This window comes from Marmota marmota, unplaced genomic scaffold (genome assembly GCF_001458135.2).
Source record: "Marmota marmota marmota unplaced genomic scaffold, marMar, whole genome shotgun sequence".
In the NCBI taxonomy this organism is placed as follows: Eukaryota; Metazoa; Chordata; class Mammalia; order Rodentia; family Sciuridae; genus Marmota; species Marmota marmota.
This window is the reverse complement of record NW_026000000.1, coordinates 1,824,608-1,847,979: the sequence shown is the minus strand read 5'-3', so window position 1 is coordinate 1,847,979 and position 23,372 is coordinate 1,824,608. Positions and strand designations below refer to the sequence as shown.

General features: G+C 32.5%; 1 protein-coding gene across 12 annotated transcripts in view; it reads right to left on the bottom strand.

Moving 5' to 3' along the window:
* The window catches only part of Pcdh15 (protocadherin related 15), a 1,628,869-nt gene that overhangs the window by 141,352 nt on the left and 1,464,145 nt on the right, over positions 1-23,372 (bottom strand). For all 12 annotated transcript variants that reach the window (XM_048807407.1, XM_048807408.1, XM_048807415.1 and 9 more), the window contains 2 exons: positions 6,380-6,520; positions 4,391-4,503 (listed from right to left, as the gene is read on the bottom strand). In XM_048807407.1, coding sequence (XP_048663364.1) covers positions 4,391-4,503; positions 6,380-6,520 — 254 coding nt within the window. The remainder of the gene's footprint in view (positions 1-4,390; positions 4,504-6,379; positions 6,521-23,372) is intronic.

Below are 23,372 nucleotides of genomic sequence, written 5' to 3'. Positions count from 1 at the left end.
GATTAATTTTTGGATAAATTGTGTAATTGTGGGGTAGGATATTGCATTTCCTACCCCAAATCAATATTCACATCTAGACTGCATGATGTATTTCAGACATGTTGACCTTTCCATGATATTTGCTTCTGAAGCTGATGACAAGTAAATTCCAGTGTGTATAAGACTTAGTCTATCATCCCAAGATGAAGGTCAAATGCCATTCTTCAGAATGCTAACACATTTGACCTACAGGAGTCAATCTATTCTGAGGTAATATTATTTGTTTAACTATTATTACAATTTTATGTATCTGTATAGATTAAAGGAGAGATTTATTAAATAATTTACTCTTAATAATATAACTATTTCCCAGAAGATCCCAAGGGATAAAAGATTGGAGTCTCTCATCAAATACAGACATGAGTTGGCAATGAGTATATGCCTTGTAGATGTTCATCTGCAGGGAGCACAGTTGACCAATATCCTAGTTGCTGTGCTTTGAAATGTATTGCTGTGTTTGGATGAAAAACATATTTGCTATGGGACACTAGCAATTAATAATGGAAAATAGAGATGGTAAGGCAGGTTCCTTCCTAGAAGAGAAGTAATTATCTGATATTTATCTATTGCTTGAAGACCACCTTACTGTCTTGTGAAACCACACTTAAATGACACAGTAGTCACTTCAATTACACAGTAGTCAAGGGTGTTTGTGCCCAGTATTTCCTCCTTCTTGGGTTCACAGTATATTCTGGTCTGAAGGTTTTCCTGGTCTTATCTTCTTTCTTTCTCAGTTTTCTCAAATGGAGTATCTCCCTAAAGAAATTACTACTTGTCAAATCTCATATTAAAATAACATAGGACATTAAGGAAATTAATACAAGAATTATTTATTTTTCTGTAAAATAATATAAATTCTAAAATGATGTGTATCTAGTAAGTTTCTAAATATTTAGAAAGTTTCAAGAAATATTGAAGAGAAAGAAATTTAATGAATATTAATGTAGAAATTTAACATATATTATAATATCTTTATATATTTATATGTTAAAATAAACATGAATAAATTGATAAATAATGCATATTTATTCATGTATATGTTACAGAATAATGACAGAGATGACTAGGTTTACAAAGTTCTCTTTCTTAAGCCCAGTCCTTGTCAAGATAATTGCTAATAAATGATTGGAGAGTATAATTTTCCACACTCTCTTAGGGTTTAACTTAGTTTCAGTCAAATACTTGAAAGAAGAAGTGAATGCTAAAATTCTGGAAGCTCAGAGAAGATGCATAAAGAATACTTCAAAAGAATAAATGTAGTAATAGTAATATCAATGTAGGGAACAATTTCCCAGCATCCACATTCATCAGAAGATTGAAAGGAACAAGCTCCTCACAACTGTAAGATAAAGAACAACAACAACAACAACAACAACAAAGGAGCCCAGTCAACTTTGTGTCAAGGCTATTTTCTAAATCAAATAGTAAATTATGAGGTCCACCCAAAAATCTACATGATCTGTTCCATCCATTATGTGATATGAGTTTGAAAACATAATAAGATTAATCTATTTTTCTCAATTTTAAAGGAAAGTCAAATTGTGGACAATGGTATAAACAAAGATAAAAGGGTAGGGCTGGGGATAGAGCTCAGTTGGTAGAATGCTTGCCTTACATGCACAAGGCCATGGGTTCAATATCCAGCACCACAAACAACAACAACAAAAAAGATACCAGGGTAAATATTTTTAAAACTTCTTCATTATTTTAATGCTAACTCATACCTCTTGACATAGGAGTTATTGCTTGAACTTAATTACTGAAAAGATCGAAAGAAAGAAAGAAAGAAAGAGGAAGAAAGATTTAAGCTGGAGGTGATGTTGAGAAGGACAAAGACAGAGATGTTTGAACAATACAGAATATAAAATGCCATTAACTCTTTACTACATTTGTTTCAGGCAACAGTAGGAGAGGAAAAAGGAAGAGTGATGACATAGGATATAAAAACTTGAAGACAAGAATGTTATTGACATGTCCTTGTTTGTCCAAATGAGATACTGAGCTGAGTGAAGTGTCACATGCCTGTAATCCCAGCGGTTTAGGAGACTGTGGAAGGAGGTTCTTGAGTTCAAAGCCAGCCTCAGCAAAAGGAAGGGACTAAGCAACTCAGTGAGACCCTGTCTCTAAATAGGCTGTGGCTCAGTGGTTAAGTGCCCTCGAGTTCAATCCCTAGTACCGCCCCCACACACACACACACACAAAAAAAGGTAAGATATTAAAGAAGCATAGTTTAAAATATGGATGTCACAAATGACAGGATTTTGTTTTGGTTTATAGGTGAGAGTTATTCCACTGTGCATATGTATCGTACTTTCTTTACTCATCAGTTGACGGGCATTAAGGTTATTTCCATCCCTTGGCTATTGTGAATAGTGCTACAGTGTACAGGGAGGATAGAGATCTTCAATACACCATTTCCATTTCCTATGTTTGGATGAACTGGAGATCATTATGTTGAGTGACATAACCAGGCACAGGAAGACAAGTTCCAGGTACCTCACTTATATGTGGAATCCTAAAAGCTGATTTCATAGATGCTGCTTTTAATCAGGTGTTTTTTTGTTTGTTTGTTTGTTTGTTTTTTCATTGCTGTGCCCAAAAGACCTAAGCAGAACAATTTCAGAGGAGGAAAAGTTTGTTTGGGGCTCATAGTTTCAGAAGTCCCAGGCCATAGATGGCCAATTCCATTGCTCTGTGAGATAAGGCAGAGTGTTAAGGAAGAAGGGCACAACAGAGGAGGAAAGCAGTTTGGGATGTGGCACCAGGAAGTAGAGAGAGCTAACTCTGCTCTCCAGGAACAAAATATACACTCCAAAGGCATTTTCCCAATGACCCATCTGCTCCCACCACAACCTACCTTCCTACCTGCCAACAGTTATCACCCAGTTAATCTCTATCAACATATTAATGCACTGATTAGGTTAAATTGTCTTGCATTGTCTCACACATGAGCTTTGGTGGGTGGAGAGTAGAATGATAGTTACCAGAAGTTGGGAATAGTTACCAGAAGTTGGGAATATTAGGCAGAATGAAGAGATAAATTGATGAATAGGAAATAAGTAACAGTTAGATAGGATAAGAAGTCCTGGTGTGCTATGGTCCAGTAGATTGACTATTAATACCAGTGGTGTGTACAATAGGTAGCAATATTTTACTGTACATTTCACAAAGCCAAAAAATGGTTTTGAATGCTTTTATCATGAATAAGTGCTAAATGCTCTTCAAAATAAATGTTTAATCACTTTCCCTCTTCCTTAATGATGGAAGAGGAATTAGTTTAATTATGTAGCATAGAACAACATTTTTCTGGCATATTATACTTAATATTATACTTACTGTGTCTGAAATTTCAAAAGAAATGTGAGCAGAAATAAAATGTGCAATTCCCAACTTTGTTGAAGAAATTTCTGGATGTGAGCATCTGCCTGTCCCCGTCTTTCTGCTGACTAAAATGGCAATGACTGACATTATTTTTTAAACAGAATGTAAGAGATGATAGTCCCTGAGTTGGTGTCTGCATGACTGCATGGAGGACTGCATATTTCAACTACTGCCAATACCAAGTGTTCACCTTGCACTTTACTGGGAAAAAAATTCATGCTTTTGATTTAAAGAATCTAGCCACTAGAATTTACAAGTTTCCTTTTACAGTGGTCTAACCTAATGTTATAGTTTGGATATAAGGTATCCCCCAAAAGCTCCTGTGTTAATACAGAAGTATTCAGAGTTAAAATGATTTCATTATATGAGAACTATAAGCAAATCAGACCAATCTATTGTGAATGGACTATAAGGAATGTAACGGTAGGCAGGTGGGGCATGGCTGGAGTTGCTAGGTCACCTGGGATATGCCCTGGAAGAATGTACCTTCCCTATGGCCCCTTCTTCTACCTCTCTATGCTTCCTGGCCACCTTGAGTGGAGCAGTGCTCTTCCAACATGACCTTCTCTGACGAAGTTCTGCCTGATTTTGGCCCCAAAGCAATGAAGTCAGGTGACAATGGACTGAACTTTTGAAACAGTGAGCCAACATAAACTTTTCCTCCTCTGAATTGTTCTCATCAGGTATTTTGGTTAGAGTGACAAAAACCTAGGTAACACACCTACCCTAACTAAATCAGGATAATTTGATTATCATGAAATATAGTGATTTGATTGGCTCTTCCAATATAAATAAGACCACAGGGTCATTGTGGGAGGTATGTATCAAGAATTCAGCTCAAATTTCTAAGATAATAAATATAAAAATATTTTTTCTAAGGAATTTAAACATCAATACTGGAATGAAGATGTTTCTAAGATATGAAACCCTAAAGACTTTATATATTTAAAAATTTTATAGAAATAAGTACCTATATTCTTCTTGTGTGAATCGTGGGATTTCTCCAGGATGTAAGACAAGAATTTTCACTGTGGCACTGCTGGACATCACGGGCTCACCATCATCAAAAGCAACAACCACCAACTTAAAAAAAACAGTAAAATTCATATTAAAAATTATAAACACACAATGATACACATATGATTTTAATGATTGGGCTGCCTGCTTCTAGGAGAGAAAACTGACCATTATCTTATGGCCATGAGATACTAGGTACTACATGGAATATGCTACATTTTCATTTTGATTTTTCACAATAATCTGTCCAGGTAGATGTTATTTTTATTTGTCTGAGAAAACAATCACAAATAAATTACTAACTCTATAGGTAAAAAAAAATAGCTACCAGGAAAACAGGCATACAATACTCTATCTCTTTAATTATAAAATTGTTTTTTCCATTCCTCTGCTGTGTATGGTAAAAGCATGTGCTTTTATAGCACCACCACAACCATTTAAAAAGTGTTAGATTCAGTCACATCAATGGCAAAAAGCTAATTAGCTTGCTTATAAAAAGAAATTAATTTTTCCAGTGAATTAGTTGTCTGCAAGTTTACAGGGCAAAATATTTTACTCTAGAGAATAAAATTGGAAATCTTTATAGTTTAACTCACTTGCTATACAATACTATAAATAAAATTTATAAAACCAAGTTCATACAGTATTGTAGAAATTGTTCAAATAATATGAATTAGATGAAATCATTAGTTTTGTGAATGTGATAACTATATGTTATTTATTAATGCAATACTTTTACAATTGAGTATTTACTTCAATAACCTATACTGCACCAAGAAGAACTTTAATGCTTATTTTCAGACATCTTAAACACTTTCCTACTTATGTTTCCCTGGAATACATATCTCCCTGGAAGTTGCAAGTTACTAAAGTAATTCTACCTAGGTCACAGAAGACCATAACCAAGGATTATCCTGAGAACCACAATTTACTTTCTGAGTTAATGCTAGTTTAAAAACAGAGCAATTATTTCAAACAATGATTAAATGATATGAGACAGGGTGCTCATAGATATTCAGGAGAGTAACTGAAAAAGTCTTTTATTAGTATAGTTTTAAAGACTATATTCTAAGTGTTATTATCCTCAGTAACTATTAAAAATTGAAATTCCCAAACATTTAAGGAATTCATTACTTATGATAATAGAAAATATATTGCTCAATATTTTCTTGACATGTAGAAACAGGCATTATTTGTTGACTATGTTATAAAAATGTGAAAAAGAAAAGAGGTAATTATATGTTCTATTTCATGAGTATTTCAAGAAGCATAAAATAGAACAAAAACCAAAGAGCTTTAGCAGACACGCAAAGATTAAAAACAGTAATATAAAGAGTGGAGTGATCCTATGAAAATGGGTGTTCTTCTAAATGATGGAGAATATAAAGTGAAGGTAGTTTTCTTTTCAAATTTTCCAGATGCATAAGTTATCAACAATACATGAACTTGATTTAATACTTCTGTTTATGGGTACTTATCTTAAAGAAAAATGTTAGCAAGAGGCGAATGATTGTCACATAAGTAGTTTCTAAACAGCAGATTTTATTGTTAGAAAATTATTCATAGCAGCCTAATTATCCAACAACACAGTATTAGATTAAAAAAAAAAACATAATGTCATTGAGCTAAAAAGCAGCATGAACAATATGATTGTTATTTTAAAACATAGCTGTGTATTTGCATTTGTATAGAAAATCATTGTAAGGACAGAGATCAAAATGATAATATCTGCTTACCTCCCAAAAGGAAATATCAAGTGATTGTTTTTATTTTTATTTGTCCCCCCCACCCCCTGCTAAGTTTCTATGAGAAAAAAATTGTTTTTGATTGAAAAAAAAAACAACTAAAAATTTTTTGGGAAAAATATTGATATCTGCTAAGCCAGACTCTTAATCAAAAGGTAAATGTCACATAGACAACGTGAAGAATATGACACACTGACCTTAAAAATTGTTGTTGGTTCTTCATTAAGATTGACTCGAGTTATTACTCTTCCAGAATCTTCCTCTACATCAAAAATACTGGCAGGGTAAGGAAACTGCAAATCATCTACTCTGTATCTCACACGACTTGCAGGTAACCCCTGAAATGAAATTACATATTATTCATTTATTGTATTAAACGAAAACACAGGATAGTGATAAAGTTAAACTGATTTCCAAAATGAATGGCCTTGTAGAAATGAAGAATTATATTTTATGATTTCATACTTTCAGGGATAAAATGTAGCAGAATCATTATTTCTTTAGGATAACTCAATCTGAATCCATGAAGTGTCTTTACTATAGGCTACTTCAAAAGGATTTATAACACAGAAAAACATTAATGGCTGCCTCCAGCATCTTTTCTCCCACATTTATTGTAACAATCACATTTCTCTTCCCAAACACCCAGTGTCTTCCTAATATTTTATCTTCTGAGAAAATCATGTTATTTTTAATCATATATATTTTCAATTATAGGTATTGGAAAATTGTGATACTCAGAGAAAGGTGAAGGGTGGAGAACTGTGTTGAAGTGGAGGAATACGCATGGCAGGGAAAGAAACAAAACTAATTTACCATCTACTCTGTACTAATTTTCATGCTAAATATTTACATGTCAGACTAAATCTTGCAACAGTCCTTTAAGATAACATTAATAAGGAATATGACAGTAATAATAGAAAAATAAATGATAGCTAACATTTGTTGAGTTTTAGATGTGCAAAGCCCATAGTAAAGATGTCCTCTACTACCCGTTCTATAGCCAATGAACTTGAGGCTTCAGGGTTGATAAAGATCGCAACTTTGCCCCTGAGATGAGCCAAGATAAACTGAAAGACCAAACCACAACAAACCAAAACAAAATAAAACATATTTTTTAATGAAAGAAAGTAACATTTGATCAATTTTAAAATGGTATCAAAATAGCCACAATAGGGAACAGTCAATATTGTGTTTGATGTCCTTACTTCAATTAGGGCTGAGATCCTTTTTATTTTGAATTATATAGGGTGATAATGGGTTGAACATTATCATCTTTCCAGTGCTTAAGGCTTGGAAATCTCTTAAATCCTACAAGTGAGGTAAACAACTCGGGCACCAGATGAGCACATGGTACAGTTTGACTTCAGACTCAGACAGAAGGGAACCATTAAGTTCCTTAGGAAGATAGACAGTAAAAAGAAAAAAAAAGTGGCTGGGTATGGCAGCACATGCTGCTAAGGGCAGTGGCTCAGGAAGCTGAGGCAGGAGAACTGTGAGTTCAAATTCAGCCTCAGCAACAGCGAGACACTAAGTAACTCAGTGAGACCCTGTCTCTAAATAAATACAAAACAGGGCTGGGGATGTGACATACTGGCCCCTGAGTTCAACCCCTGAATTTGTTGGTAATGTTAGAGCCTAAAGAATAGTTCGACTATAGGATAAGTATTTTAGCTTAAAGACTTATATAATTATCCAATTATTACATGTTCATTCACATACTACACAGCACAATTGATCACAATTTCCTTGGACACATACTTTAGTTTTTTTTAACTCTTCTGTATTCTATCTGAGTGTTCTGTTTCAAACCTTTTATTTTTTCCATTTTCTTTTTTTTTTTTTAGTTTTTCTAATTAGTTATATATGACAGTAGAATGCATTTTGACAACATCATACATAAAGGGAGTATAACTTCTCTTTCTTTTGGTTGTACATGATGTAAGATCACACTGGTCGTGCAGTCATATATGCACATAGCATATTAATGTTCCATTCATTCTACTTTTCTTCCTACCTCCATACCCTCTCCCCTCCCTTCATTTCCCTCTTCCTAAACCAAAGTACCTCTATTCTTCCCTAGCCACCCGCCCCCCTCCACCCCTTGTGAATTAGCATCCAGATATCTGAGAAAACATTAGGCCTTTGGTTTTTTTGAGATTGGCTTATTTCTCTTAGCGTATTCTCCAGCTCTGTCCATTTACCTGGAAATGTCATAATTTCATTCTTCTTTAAGACTGAGTAATATTCCATTGGGTATATACACCACATTTTCTTTTCCAAGGCTCTGTCACTATCATTTCTATTTTCTACCTCTACCCTAAGCCTCTAGTATTTCTCTCAGTCCCATGAGTTTAAATATTTTCTGTTTACTAACAGTTCCCAAATTTTATTTTCTGGATAAATTTTCAACCTTTAAAAGACATACTAGTACATAGAATTGTCAACTAGATGGTCCATGTTTAAATGTGACATAAGCAAACCAGAATCCTCATTTCCTTTTCCAAATTTGTTCCTCCTATGCTGTAGGGAAATAGTCCTACCTTTAACCAAAGTGTATCATCTTAAAGCTCAGAAATGATCTCTGATCCCTCTCATCCTCCATGACCAAAGCATTGCCATGTCTTTTTCAGATGCATGTATTCCCATCTTCTCTACTTACCTGTTCCCTATAGTAGTCTGTTAATTGGCTCTCTGCTTCCACTGTACTGATATTATCTTTCATTTTTTTTAATTTTAATGTTTTATTGCAAAGAAAATTCACATATAGACCATTCTATTTCACTGTAATGATGGGTTATAAAACACTTGATTTTGCAAGAGAACTTGAAAACCAAATGCAAAAAATCAACATAAACCTATTAATGGATATATGATATAAAAATAAACTGTAACATTAGTAACCTAATTCTGAAAAGATATATAAACATACCAAATTTTTATAATAAATTTAAGCTAATTTGTTGTTGTCAGTGTAAAATATAGTGTACACTTTAAGTGATCTTTATAAAGTCTCAATATAAATGACAAAATAAATATCCATAGACTACATTAAGGGAAGTAGGCGAGGAATCAAAGCAAATCACTATCAAAACCGATGAATAACAAATTAAACCATTAAGTGGGAAAAACAGCTATATGAAATAAAGTAGGAGTAGTGAGTTCTTCACTTTTACAATATATTTGATTAAAAATGCATTATCATAAAAAACAATCAATACAAAAAGCTTGACTAACAGAATTAAATCTTAAAAAAAATACAACTGTGTGTAATCTACAGGGGACTCTAAATCTAAGGACACAAACAGACTAAAAGTAAAAGGATATGAGTGTTATACACTAAAATGGCAAAAAGTTATATGGAATATAGATTAGAGCAAAAAGTTATATGGAATAAAATAGATTTTAAATAAAAAACAACTTTGAAAAGGGGACAAAGTGGAATATTATATAAAAATAAAAGGGACATTTCCTTAGGATACGGCAATAAGAGTAGATACACTTGCAACTCACATCATACTTCCCAAATATAGAAAGAAAAGATTAAGAGAATTAAATGAAGAAATATAAAGCAACACTGTAATACTAGGATACTCCAATCCCCCCTTATTCTAAAGAAAAATAAGATCAAACAAAATGGTAATCACAAAACAGAAAACTTTGAAAAATATTTGAAGCCAATTAGACTTATATACTCAATTTTCTCAGTAGCAATACTGCATAGTATTGACTGAAGGAATAAAACAAAGGTTAATGAACATTAAAATATTAAAATTATTTTGTAAACATAGAATAAAATTTGAATTCAGAGTAGAAGGGGGTGTTCAAAAATCCATAAACATGTGGTGCTTGATTGAATACTCTTAAACATGGTCTTGTTCAAGAATTTAAAGATAAAATTAAAAGGTGTTTGTATACCTTGAAGCTATCTGGAGGCTCCATGTAATATCTTTCAAACTTCCAATCTTATTTTTCTCAGAATTATAATAATCTTATTCTAGAAATTGTATGGAATCTCAACATTGTATGAATACCTCAAAATATTCAAAATACAAACAAAATTGAAGAATACTGTTTCCTGACTATTACAAGCCATAGTATTCAGTTATTAATACTGACATCAAGTTAGACAAAGAGGCGGGCATATGGAATTCTGAGTGAGTGTGGTAATAAACCCTTACATATGTGGCAAATTAAGAAATATTTGCACACCAATGTTTGTTATGATATTATTCAACAGAGCCATCATGGAAGCAAACAAAACGTCCATTGTGATGAGTGGATGGGGCAATTTGGAATACAGAAACTAGAATTTTTTAAAGTAATAAAAGTTAAGACATTTTGCAAAATGTATAACGACAAATCTTAGACATTATGTTAACTGAAATAAGTCACTAACAAAAAGACAAATACTGTCGAATTCTACTAATATAAGATATGTAAACTTAAAAAAAAACCTTCTGAACAGAAAAGTGAATGGTGTTGATGGTGGGGAAAACAGAATTGAGCCCTATATCTTTCAATAACATAAATCATCTCATGAGTTCTGCTTAAAGCCCTCCAAAGCTCTTTAGTCACTCATACACAAAATGGCTTAACTTCTTATTATGCACTATAAATTCTCAGAACATCTTGTTTCTGCTTATCTATTTAACTTTACTTGCTTGCTCATTTCTTGTTCATACATTGTTCCTGCTTCCTCATCTTTTCCTGCTGCACATTTCCAAGATTTTCAGCGACTCAAATTATTCTTCTCTTCTTCAGGTACTCCATAGCACCTGCTTCTAAGCTATTTTTCTCTTTCAACACTACTTGAAATTCTAGTATGCATGTCATCTGTTTACTTTATTCTTTGTCTCCTATGTAATTATACAAGCTTCATAAGGTTAGGAGCTCTATTCGATGATCTTGAATGGTACTTGAACCCTGTAAACACCCAAGGAGCATTTGACTGAACACATGAATTACTGAATGAATTCCCATGTATCAAGTATGCCCAGAAACTCTTAATAAAGTATTTACATATTTTAAGATTTTGAAAATGCAGAATGTTGGGGAATTCTTGATAGAATTTTAAGGAACTGTCAGCTCTGAGATAATATTTGTATACGGACCCCAAATTTTACTTAGTGGTAGGTGGAGAGTTCAGCCACTGAGGAAATATAGAAAAAGAAACATTTATTTAAAAATAAAAAACTTTCCCTAGGTACAACAATGTTTCTGTAATAATCATTCAGATGCCAATCATAGGAAGGAAACTTTGCTTGTATTTTAATAACAATATAGACTAGATTTGTAAGCTATCAATTGAAATGCTTTGCTACATACCAGACTATGTGCATTACATGCATTCCCATATTTATACTTAAAAAGAAATCCAGGAGTTCTCATGAACACCTACATTTTACAAAAAAATGAAATCAAAGTTTTAAGAATTAATTCATTTCCTGAAATTTCCCTAGCTAGAAAATGAGAAAGTTATTACATAATCAGACTTCCTTCATACTAAAATACAGGTCCTTATGTGTTAAATCAGCTTACTATTTATCTATGCAATAGTCTTTAAGTGAGAACAAAAAGGTAATATGATTGAGAAAATTCATTTGGGAAAGATGCTTTAGAATTTAATGCCCTAGTAAACCTCGCCTTAGTACGTTGTCCATGATGTTATACAGCACATACTCCATCTCACCTTTAGATGAGGAGGCAAATTTGAAAGAGAAAAATTATGGCATAAACTGTTTTAAGAACAATTTTTCAGAGTTTCTGTTATCAGTACTTATTCAGACTGCCGTCACTAACATTACTTTTGACAATCACAAATTGACCATCAAGATATTTAAAATGTTATTTATATTTAGTATGTTGTATTTAATAAAGCCAAGGTATTTGTGGAACATTTAGAATTATGCTTCAATTGATAAAATAAAAGAAGAAAATGTTCTAGAATTATGGAATATTCTTTCTCCAATGCCTAAAGTATTTGCTGCTAAGAAAATCCTAGAGCCAACCTCTATAGCATTTTGAAATTATGATAAAATTGCATGTATACAAACCTGAACGTTAAGTCACATGTTAGCTCTATCAACAAATTTTTCTTCTCTGATTTTAGTTATTTTGTAGATTATCAGCACATTATCAAGGTATGGCTCTTTCAGAATATTTTTAGCTTATAAGAAAAATTTTAACAACATCCTCTATAACTCATCAAATCACCACACTTCATTTTATTTCACACACTATGATACAAAACTCAGCATATAAAATGATTGCTTCAAGCATATTCAAAAGTTTATTTTTTCTTTTTACTCTCCCTCCCTTACTGCTATCTTCTCTCTTATTCTTTCCTTTGTATTTTTCTTCCCTCACTTCCTTCCTTCCTTTTATTCTGGTCATAGGCTTTTTTTTTTTTTCCAAAAAGTCACCTTAATAGTTACATGACTAGGCTATATAATAGTAAAGGTAATTATCTTTGGGAAATAGTTTTAATTAATATTCCTAACATTATCTCTGGGACATGTACAACATGAATCAGGTCAAACACTTTCTTTTTGAAAGTCAAAATTATTATGATTTTATTTTTTTAAATGTAATTTTGAAACCTAGAATTCCAAGCACACTTAACAAACAAGATCATTATAAACTTGATCATGTAAAATTAACATTAACATTTTTTAAACATCTTCTAATACTTAATTCCAATTAAAATTGTAATAGACAGGATCTCAGCATTATAATGTACAAAAACCTCAATAATTATATCTTCAAAGCTAAAATAAAATGGTCCACTGAGTTTATCTATTACATATTTTAATATTTATGATATATGTGATATAAGTGGTCAAATTATCATTTAGATAAATGTTAATTTAACAAATAGTTGTTTTAATTTTAAACTGTACTAAGAACAGAGGCACCCATATTTATTTCTATATATTTACTATAATTTATATGTCTTCTAGTTGAATACATGTAATAGTTAATGATGTTTGTTTTTTAAAATGAACTAAAATATAAAAGTACTTAAATTGAGATAAAATACATAATTACCATTTTCTACTTCACTTATGATACTAGAGTTAGTATGTTACATAGATCTCTCTTTGTGTATAGTTACACACATATATATATATATATATATGTGTGTATATCAATCTCAATAGAGATTTTCTACCAAAAGAAAAAGTTATCAATGTATTTTTTAAAAAATAAATCTTCTTAATATGGCAATAGAAGAGTCTATAGCATTTTGAAATTGTGATAAAATTATTCTTCTCCTAACACTAAAATCAGCCCATAGGAATTTATTTCTTGGGGAGTACTGGGGATTAAAATCAGGGGCACTAAACCACTGAGCCACATCCCTAGCCCTATTTTGTATTTATTTTTTTTTAATTTAGAGACAAGGTCTCACTGAGTTGCTTAGTGCCTGGGTTTTGCTCAGGGTGGTTTTGAACTTGAGATCCTCCTGCCTCAGCCTCCTGAGCTGCTGGGATTATAAGTATGCACTACCTCGTCTGGTAGCCCAAAGGCACTTTGATAAAGTTATTACTGAAATAAGACCATGATTTGATTTATAAGTGACAAGTAAATGACTTCTACTGCTTTTTTCTGATGAACCAAATTTATTAGTTTTTATTTAGGTCCAGAAGCAATCTTGAGGTAGACTAGAGCATTCAGGTTAAATTTTTAAAGATTTAACAAAAGAAAAGCTCATGATCATTTAAGAAGCCCACTGTGCCATTTAATGACTTTGGCACTAAGGAGACTCTTCTTGGTATCTGAACACTTTACTTGCTTGTAACCAGATCTCTCCCTAAGCAGACACAGAAAACAGTTGTCTTCAGAGCACTGCAACTTTGCATAGCTATGAAGACCAGTCTTTGCCTCTGAGCCCTGCTTTATTAGGATAGCTATTTCCATCTATTTCTGTACCACCCAAGGCGTACTTTTCTAGTCTTTGTATCTTTTCTTCATACCCTTTTTAACTTACAGTTGTTTTGAAAAATACATTCAAAATCTGGGGATTCAAGAAAATAAAATAGAGTACCTAATTATTCACCATCAATGAAACAAGTAATTAGATATCAATTTTATTCTTTACATTATGGAATCCATTTACATTTTTTCTTTGATTAATTGGCCTAATTATAACACCTCTTTCTTGCCATGGTATTTTAATATCATGAGATACAATTTAGGTAGCCATTTCAGAGAATGCAAAACTTCAAATGAGGACTAAAAAATATAGTTTGATTCAACTTAATTTATGGAAAGTTAATAGGCAATCTCATAATCTCTATATATTATCATATAAAAAGGTTGAGTATTATTTAAGCCACAAGGGAATTTTATTTTATTGGCATATCAATCATGAAGAACAATTATCAAAATAAAAAAAAAAACACAGAAAGAATTAACCAAAATATAAACATTAATTTAATAGGAAAGTAGTTAAAATTGTGTGCAATGATTCTCTTTTCAGAACACCATGTTGACTAAAATGGAGTTCCTTATTATTCTGCAGCCTGGATTCTTTTGAAGGGTACTTGCAGTAAATTACTTCTTTAATTTCTATGGAAGGTGAAGAAATGTGAGAAGAGTAGCAGAACAGATTTTTGAAGCTTACGTGACAGCTATTTCTATAACTCTAAACAAACCTATCTAATAGAGTAAATGTTCCCTCAAATATTCATGTTTTTAAAAGACTGATGGAATTCTGGTACAGCAATCTTTCTTAGTGTCAACTTCCATTTACCAAAACGTTCTTTGACATTTTCCTGGAATTTTCAAATAAATGATACACTGTCTTTGGAACAATATATTTTCCTAAATAAAATGTTCAAAATAGAACCATGGTATTAGTCGAAGCTTAATCATTCAAGAAAGGCACTATAGATACTAAAATTGAAATTAATCACTGTTTACAACAAATCCCAAAGCACAATTTGCTTACCATTATATAAAACATAATTATAGTTTAAAATTAGTAAAAAAAAAACTAAATAATATTATCTATTTCATGTGGAGTATAGTTTTAAGATAGAAAGTTAGAACTGTATAAAACATTAGTAACTGAATTTATAAATTATTTACTTTCTACCACTTATCATGCAGCTTGTATATTCATCATATATAAAATTAATTAACTAATTAATTTGTTAATCAATTTAACACGTTTACTGACAAAAAATGGCTGTGATGTGGGAGTACAGAAATGAAAAAGTTAATAGAGAAGTGCTCCAGAATAATGTTCCCCAAATTATATTGCTATATTCTGTCCATGTACTACTATGTAACAACAAATCCCACCATTATGTATAATAATAATGCATCAATGAAATGTGGAAATAAAAAAACTCATAGCCAAATGGGAGACAAAATTAATCTCATATCCCCTCCTTCCTGATTTTTTTTAGCAATAATTTACCCATGTTGTCATTATAAAATATCAAGCTCTTTCTTGCCTCAGATCTTTTCCATTTTCTTTTGTCTCTGTATTCAATACTCCTGAATGATTAGTACCATCTAACATTCAGGTCTTAGTTGACACCTGTTCTGCATATATCCATCCATAATCCACTCTGAGTTAATATCTTTTATATTTTCTTTATACTATATATGTTATAGATTTACTTGTTCATGGTTTTTCAATTCATTATATCTGTCCATAGATAATTTATCCTTGTAAATTCACATTCATCTCTGAAGAAAGCAGATGTGACAGACAGGCTCTTATAGGCATCACATCTGGTCATGTTACAGAGAGAAACACAATTAGCAACAACATTTCTGATGCAAGTCATGAGGAATAAGCATGTGGTGCTAATGAAGTTGATAGAGGTAGAGTTCATGTCTTAGGATTTATAGTCAAGTAGACCCTACATAACCCTGTGCAGACACTCACACATCCCGAAAGGTATTGACTTCATTTTGATTCATAGAGATTTCAACAATAGTGTAGTAATAATGTATACAATAGTGTATACATGGAGTTTGATCTGATTAATTATTTCACTATTAAAATGACAAATTAAAATTATTTCATGTCAAGAATTTTGGATATTTTGTCTTAAACTCAGTGGTGATGAAAGCATACATGTAATAGTATGAAGTAGCATAAATTAAAATATAATTGTATAATCATTTTATTCATTTAAACAAAAACTTACTAATTTTTGGCATGAAGTTTGTAAAATGTGTGCATGTTTTTTATTTGTGGAATTTCGAAGTCTTACTAGCATATTTTCATGAAAACTCTATTCTCAGTATTATAGTTCTATGGATGACACCAGAATTCATTCATGAGTCCAATGATTGATATTATAAAGTTTAAAATTAATACTATAGGCATTCCACTAAATCAGAGGTCAAGTTAAGCACGTTTGTCATCACCTTAGAAATGAGAAAGAGGAGGAAACATTAACATCTTTGTGCTGCAGACTAGCTAAACACTTTCATTCTTCAGTAAGCACAGGAACAACCCAGCAAAATCGGTTTTATAAATTGTATATGGAAATGAGGTTTGAAGAGGACAAGTAACTGCTGTATGGTATCCTGTTTCCTAGTTAAACACAAGGGGCAACAATAGCGACGTTTGTCAATAGGTGGGAGGGACTTTGGAGGTTTCTGGCAAGGCATAATGATTCTCAGGAAGGATATGATTTATATGCCTCTTGATAAAGCAATAACTATGTTTGTTTATATATCGTGATTTTACTTCTGAGTATGATTTGAGATATTATGTGATTTATTTGTAGACTAAAATGTGAAAGAGATTATGATATCTTTGTGATTTCCTTTCTTCAGCTGAACTTGACATGTATAACTTAATATGTGCTAGTGCGAACATACTTCTAGAATGGCCTTTATTTAGTATACGCAGAGTGATATGTGATATGGTAAACCAGGATATTGGGGATGTGATAAAAAATGTGTGATGATGGTGCTAATATTAGGTTTACAAAATCAAAAAGTGACATAATTCATAGGAATAATAAATGTAAGAGAAAATTATAAATTTATATCAAGAAAATACAAACTTAAAATTTCAATTGTTTTGTTATTTAGCATGTTTTTTACTTTCCATTTCCACTTATATTGTGTTAAACATAGAGTGTTTTGACTAAATGATGGTGAGAATATCATTAATTACTATAGAAGGTAATTTCAGACCTATTTGAAAGATGTTGCAAACTAGCAAACAGGAAATTCATTTAGAGTCAAATGCACCAAAATAATTAAGTTCTTAATATCACCGGGTATCTTGACTTAACCAGTTTTCTTAAATACATAATTATCAAAAAATTATTTACTCAGACCCACGTAATTTTCTTCATATTAATGGTAATCGTATTACAGCAGGGAATATTAAAACGTGTTATTATCATTAAAACACAAACATTAAGTAATTTCTTCTCAAGTACACAAAGATTCTTCTCCCTGACATGGTTGCTAAATTTCTTTCTTCCCACATCTTTGAAAGTAACTTTGATTTATTTTGTAACTGTGTCATTCGCACGAAATCTTCCAAGTATGATTTGGCACCAGAAATTACTTTAAAATGGTTTGTATTGTTTTGGCATTCATAATAACTTTGTCATTTTCTACTGGCCCTAGCAGGATGCTAATGTATCCTTTAAAGAGACCAGGAAGAGCTGTACTGTCTAACTCTCCAAGTAGCCATTGAGAAGATCTGCTGTATGGTACCCTGTTTCCTAGTTAAAAACAAGGGCCAACAATAGTGACAAGTAGCCATTGAGAAGATCTGTGCTTTTCTGTCCACCCCTTCTGCTCTCCCTTATGACACTGGGGAATATAATATTTTGGCAACTTGTGAATCAGAACTCCTATTTATGTGTTCTGTGTGCCAGATGTCACTCAATATGTGCACTAGGTCAGTGTCTATAGACATGGTAGCAACATAGCTGTTAAAGAAACCAAGAAACTTTTGTTTTAGGATTCTTTGCCTATAAATTTATGAGGAAATTCATCTTTAAAAGATAAACTTAAATGTGCAAGACATCAAATAACATAATCCTCTAAAACCTCATTTAGATATTTTTCTTAGTTCACAAAGATAACAGGGGCACACATTTGACCTTCTCTTACAAACCAACTCACATAATAAAAGGAATTTTAAAATAGGGTGAACTTGCCCAGAGTTAGGAATCAGTGATCATGTGCCTGCTGCTTTAAAATCCTCCCATTTTTTTCTCAGAATAGGAGGACAAGAATTCTAAGCACTATCATTGTGATCCACAAGACTCCACAGGATCCAACCCAAGTTTACAACTCACACCCTGAAAAAATGGTGTTGTTTGTTTATTGCAATTTACTGGTCTCCCTCCAATTTTAGGACCTAATTCTCCATCTTGCCACTTTGAGTTTGCACATCTCTGAACTGTAGCTCAGACCCATTTCCTCCAGAAACTTCCTTGAGTCTCAAGACAAAATCAGACTCTCTTTTATCTGGTTATATGGCACCCCAAACATTTTTTTTATTAGAACTTCTTAGGGTTGTCATGTTAAACTTGACACACTTCTTATTAACTTGCAACGTTTTTAGTTTGAAATTCTGAAGCTAAGACTCATATTGGTTTTAATTTAGCCCAGTATCTGTTAAGTAATAAATATTCTTCAAATAATATTGATGTACACCCATGTAATAAATATTGAGGATTTTCCTTTTTCTTCAGACATAAAGTACAGCTGTTTGAGTTAAATGTAATCTATATGTTTTGCAACTCTCTCATCGAAGGATCAGCAAGATGACTTTATTTACCAATTTTCATATCTCCTCTTATTCTCATACCTCTGACCTACCTCCCTTTCCCACTAAAGGGAATCACTGTAATGCAACTAAAGTGTATCTTTTATATAGGCTTTTGGTAAATCGTATTAATGTTCAGCCAATGTCCACCCCCCTTTCTCCCACTTTATGTTCCATTGATTTAGGACTAGGCATGTGGCTTGTTCAGGTCCATGGAGAATGAAGGACAGGACCAGAGGATTTACATGGGATCATGTGGTTAGACAAGATTTCTTATGATTCTGTACTTTGCCATGTGAAGAGCAGGCCTGGTGAGAAATGAGTCCCTAAAAGAGAAGATAAAGGGAATAGATGTGAACCCAGCCTGTATCCTGATACCAAGATTAGCGAACCCCTAGGCTTTTACAACCCATAAATAAAAATATCAGTTTTTGTTACTGTGAATCAGAGATATTGGTGTTGTTGAACTAAGCAGTATTTTAGTAGAAAAACCCGTGATAATATTGGATGCATTAAAAAAACTAAACTTTGTGTAATGGTTTTGCTCTTCTCAGCATTTTTACTGAGTACCTGGTTCTTGCCTTTGGACCTTTGCTGTGTTCATCAAATCCTGCTGTGTTAGCAGGTTATAGACTACGTTATCCTAAATAATGTCCACAGCTGTATGGTGTTGTCTCCGATGTGTTATCCCTTAATAGAACAGAAAATGTTCCTGACAAAAATTCTCTTGAATGTTTAGTTTTCTTTCAGTATGCACTAAAGACAGCTGTGGTGTTGGGGAGAGAACAGGGGAGAAGGCTCTGTGTTATCACAGTGGGTGAGAGAGCTAGTTAAGAACCCTAGCACATAACTATGGGCAAATAGGGACCTCAACACAGAATACTCAGCCCTGCTACTTATACTTCAAAAACACACTGAGAATAGATCAAGCAAGGGAAAAAACTTGTTGTCATGGTGACGGTTCAGAAGCCCAGTGACTTCCTCATGCCCACAAACCTTGTACCCCACCCCCAGCTCTTGCTGAGGTTAACCAATCTCTAATATTTACAGGCTTTTCAAGAATTCAGAGGAAAACACAAAGAGAAGGATCACAAACAATAGATATATTTGACAGATCACAAAAAAAAAAAAAAATAGAAGACAGCTTTCAGGGACACATAGCATGAGAAATATCAGAATAAATATAAAAATGACTATGTGGTAGGTAACAAAGGCTCCTCATAAATGAGATAATTTAATTATTGCATTAACCTACAAAGTAAGCAAAACTTTTTATTTATTGTGGTAAGAACATGTAACATGAGATCGACCCTGTAAAAAAAAAGTTAATTGTGCAAAATTTTGTAATAATTTATTGTTAACTATAGGCAAAATATTGTCCGTCAGATCTCTAGAATAAGAGCAAAACTCCACCCTTAAATAATTCAACTAAAAATGGGCAAAGGATTTGCATAGACGATTTCTCAAGTTGTTCAAATAGATATATGAAAATGTGCTCAACATCATACTAATCATTAGCGAAATGAAAATCAACAACAATGAGATATAACACCTATTAGGATGGTCAACGTATAAAAAATGATAACTATGAGCAAGGATGTGGAAAACTTGGTACACTGAACACCATTAGTGGAACATAAAATAGTGCTACCACTATGGGATACAGTATGGAGGTTCCTTAAAAAATTAAAACTTGAACTACCATTTAATACAACACAGTTAATTCAACCTTATGAACCATATAAAGCATCAACTTCTAAAACCAATAAATAGGTGGGGGATTGGAAGGCCAGTGGAATAGAGGAGGGGGAACAGTTGTAGGGATAAGGGAAAGGTGGGAAGAGATGCTGGGCACTGAAATGAAGCAAATTATGTTCCACATATGTGTGATTAGTCAGAATGAACCCCACTATTTTGTATAGTTATAAAGCACTAAAAAACAAACAAAAATAAATAAATAAAACCACTATTTGATACAGCAATGCTGTTTTTGGTAATTTATTCAAAAGATTTTAAGTTGCATCTGAAAGTGATGTTTGGACTGCCATGTAAACTAAAGTATTATTCACAATACCTAAAATGTAGATCACCCTAAAAGTACATATGATGGATGAGAAAAGAAAATGTGACACACACACACACACACACACACACACACATTTAATCCTTAAATAAGAAGGAAATCGTGCCATCTGCAACAACATGGATGAACCTGGATAGCACTATACTAAGTTAAACCAACCATCTTGGAAGGAAAAATACTGCCAAATAATACTTATACAAGGACTACACAAGAGAATTAGAGAAGCAGAGAATAGAATATGAGCTGGTAGAGACTATGAGAGAGAGAAACTAGAAGCTACTATTTATGACATGTATATTTCAATTGTGTTATTTTTTTCATTTTCTAAATGCAAGAACTGAAGAGCCAAGTGACTAAGTAAATTGCCTAAGGTCATGAGGTTAGTCAGTGGGGGTTTTTGAAGTTGACACCAGATTATCTAGCTCCAAAACCCATACTCTTGAAGCCACTTAAAACTTTCTTGAGATGATTGATGAATATTTAAGTTTATATCTAAGGGATTATCATATATCAGGTGTAATTAACATAGAAAATAAGATCTAATTATATGTTAATAATACAATGTAATTTAAAGAAGAGAATCTTGCAATTATATAAAAAGCAAAATATCTAAAAGTCAAGAAAAATTAATTTGGTTTCAATCTCTATAATGTTACATAACAGAAAAGAGTGTAACATATTATGTATGGTTGTAAAGTACAAAAATTTGTACCCAAGACACTCACATTGTGTCAATTTGAATGTTATATGTGAAAGCAAAATAAAGTTTCCAATATGCAATAGTCACAAATAACATCTCCTCAACAAAATAAAAAACAGATGTGACTAAAGCAAGAGATGGAACAAAATGGAGGACACATGCCTTCTTGCCCAGCTTCTCCACCCTTTTAGTCTTGGTCCTTTAAATGAAGCCAGATCATCCTGGCATTAAATTAAAACAACTGTGGCAAGCAGTATCTACCTCAAGTCCTCCTTGTGACCTTGCTTACCTTTGCAAAAGAAATTGTTCCTTTATGTAGCAATTTGCTTCCAGTTTTCTCTCACAGTTAGTTATCATATATTCCTTGGTTTGGGAAACCCGTTAATTCTGGGCAAGAGACAGTCTCCCTACCAGTCCTGCACAGGGGTTCCTTGACAGATCGGTTAGTATTCTTCACTAGCTATGTTCTGACTTAGATTTCTCAACATCCATGATGAAGGACTGGGGAAGAGTGGAGGTGAGTAGAAATAAGACAATTTCTATTACTCTATAAATACATGCATTTAGATACGCTGAAGTCAATTCAAATTTAATTTGTTCCAAAATTGATGTCATTTATTTCTTCTTAAATTAGGTTCTTGTTCTATATACATTATTTCTGTCAACTGTTGTTAATAACCGTCTTTATTGCTTCATATAAAAATTCTTGATTCACTTAAAAAAAACTTTCTTTTTTAGTTGTAGATGGACACAATACCTTTGTTTTGTTTCTTTTTATTTTTATGTTGTGCTAAGGATAGAACCAAGTGCCTCACATGTGCTAGGTAAGTGCTCCACCACTGAGCTACAAGCCCAGGCCTTTGATTCACTTTTGATTTTACTTTTGTCTATGCTTTTCAACCTTACTTCAAATAGGTATCACTTCTCACACCTGAATGGCTTTGAAGTATTTCCACCTTCTTCATTTTATAGCCAGCTTTTTTTTTTCAGATGTAGTAAAGGCAAAAGTTGCCAACTTGTCTCCTAACTTTATTTATTATTTCATCCAATTAAACCTGCCTATCACAGGAAATATTTTTTCCAATATTAGCATTGATTTTTGTCATTGATATGTTTAAAAGTCTTTAGTAGTCTTCCATTTTCTACAATAAAGTGGGTCTTGCACATTTCATGTCTATAAATTAATTTCTAAAGACAGTGCTAATATATTCTGTTAAACTGCTAACATTTTTTGAATTAGATCTATTTCAAATCATATTACACAAACACATGAACATATGATGAATATTTTTGAATCTGCAATTTTTGGATACATTTCCTTTGTCAATTTCTTCTATCCTTAGTAAACTGAATCCACTATATTTTTGTAAATAGAAAAACAACTGTTCAGAGCAGGCTCAGAATGAATGAGAACATATTTTTTTCTCCATTCTCTGAATAACTTCATATTATCTCTCACAAACATTTTCATGGATTTTTCTCTTTCTCTATCTGGTCATATCATTACATCAGTCCAGCTCATAATAAATGTTTTTAACTCATTTATTTATTCATTAACTATTACAAAGTGTCTAGGTTGTTTTGGGCCTGTGTTTGATTGTAAGTCTACTGCCTAAACACAGCATAACTCCAAAA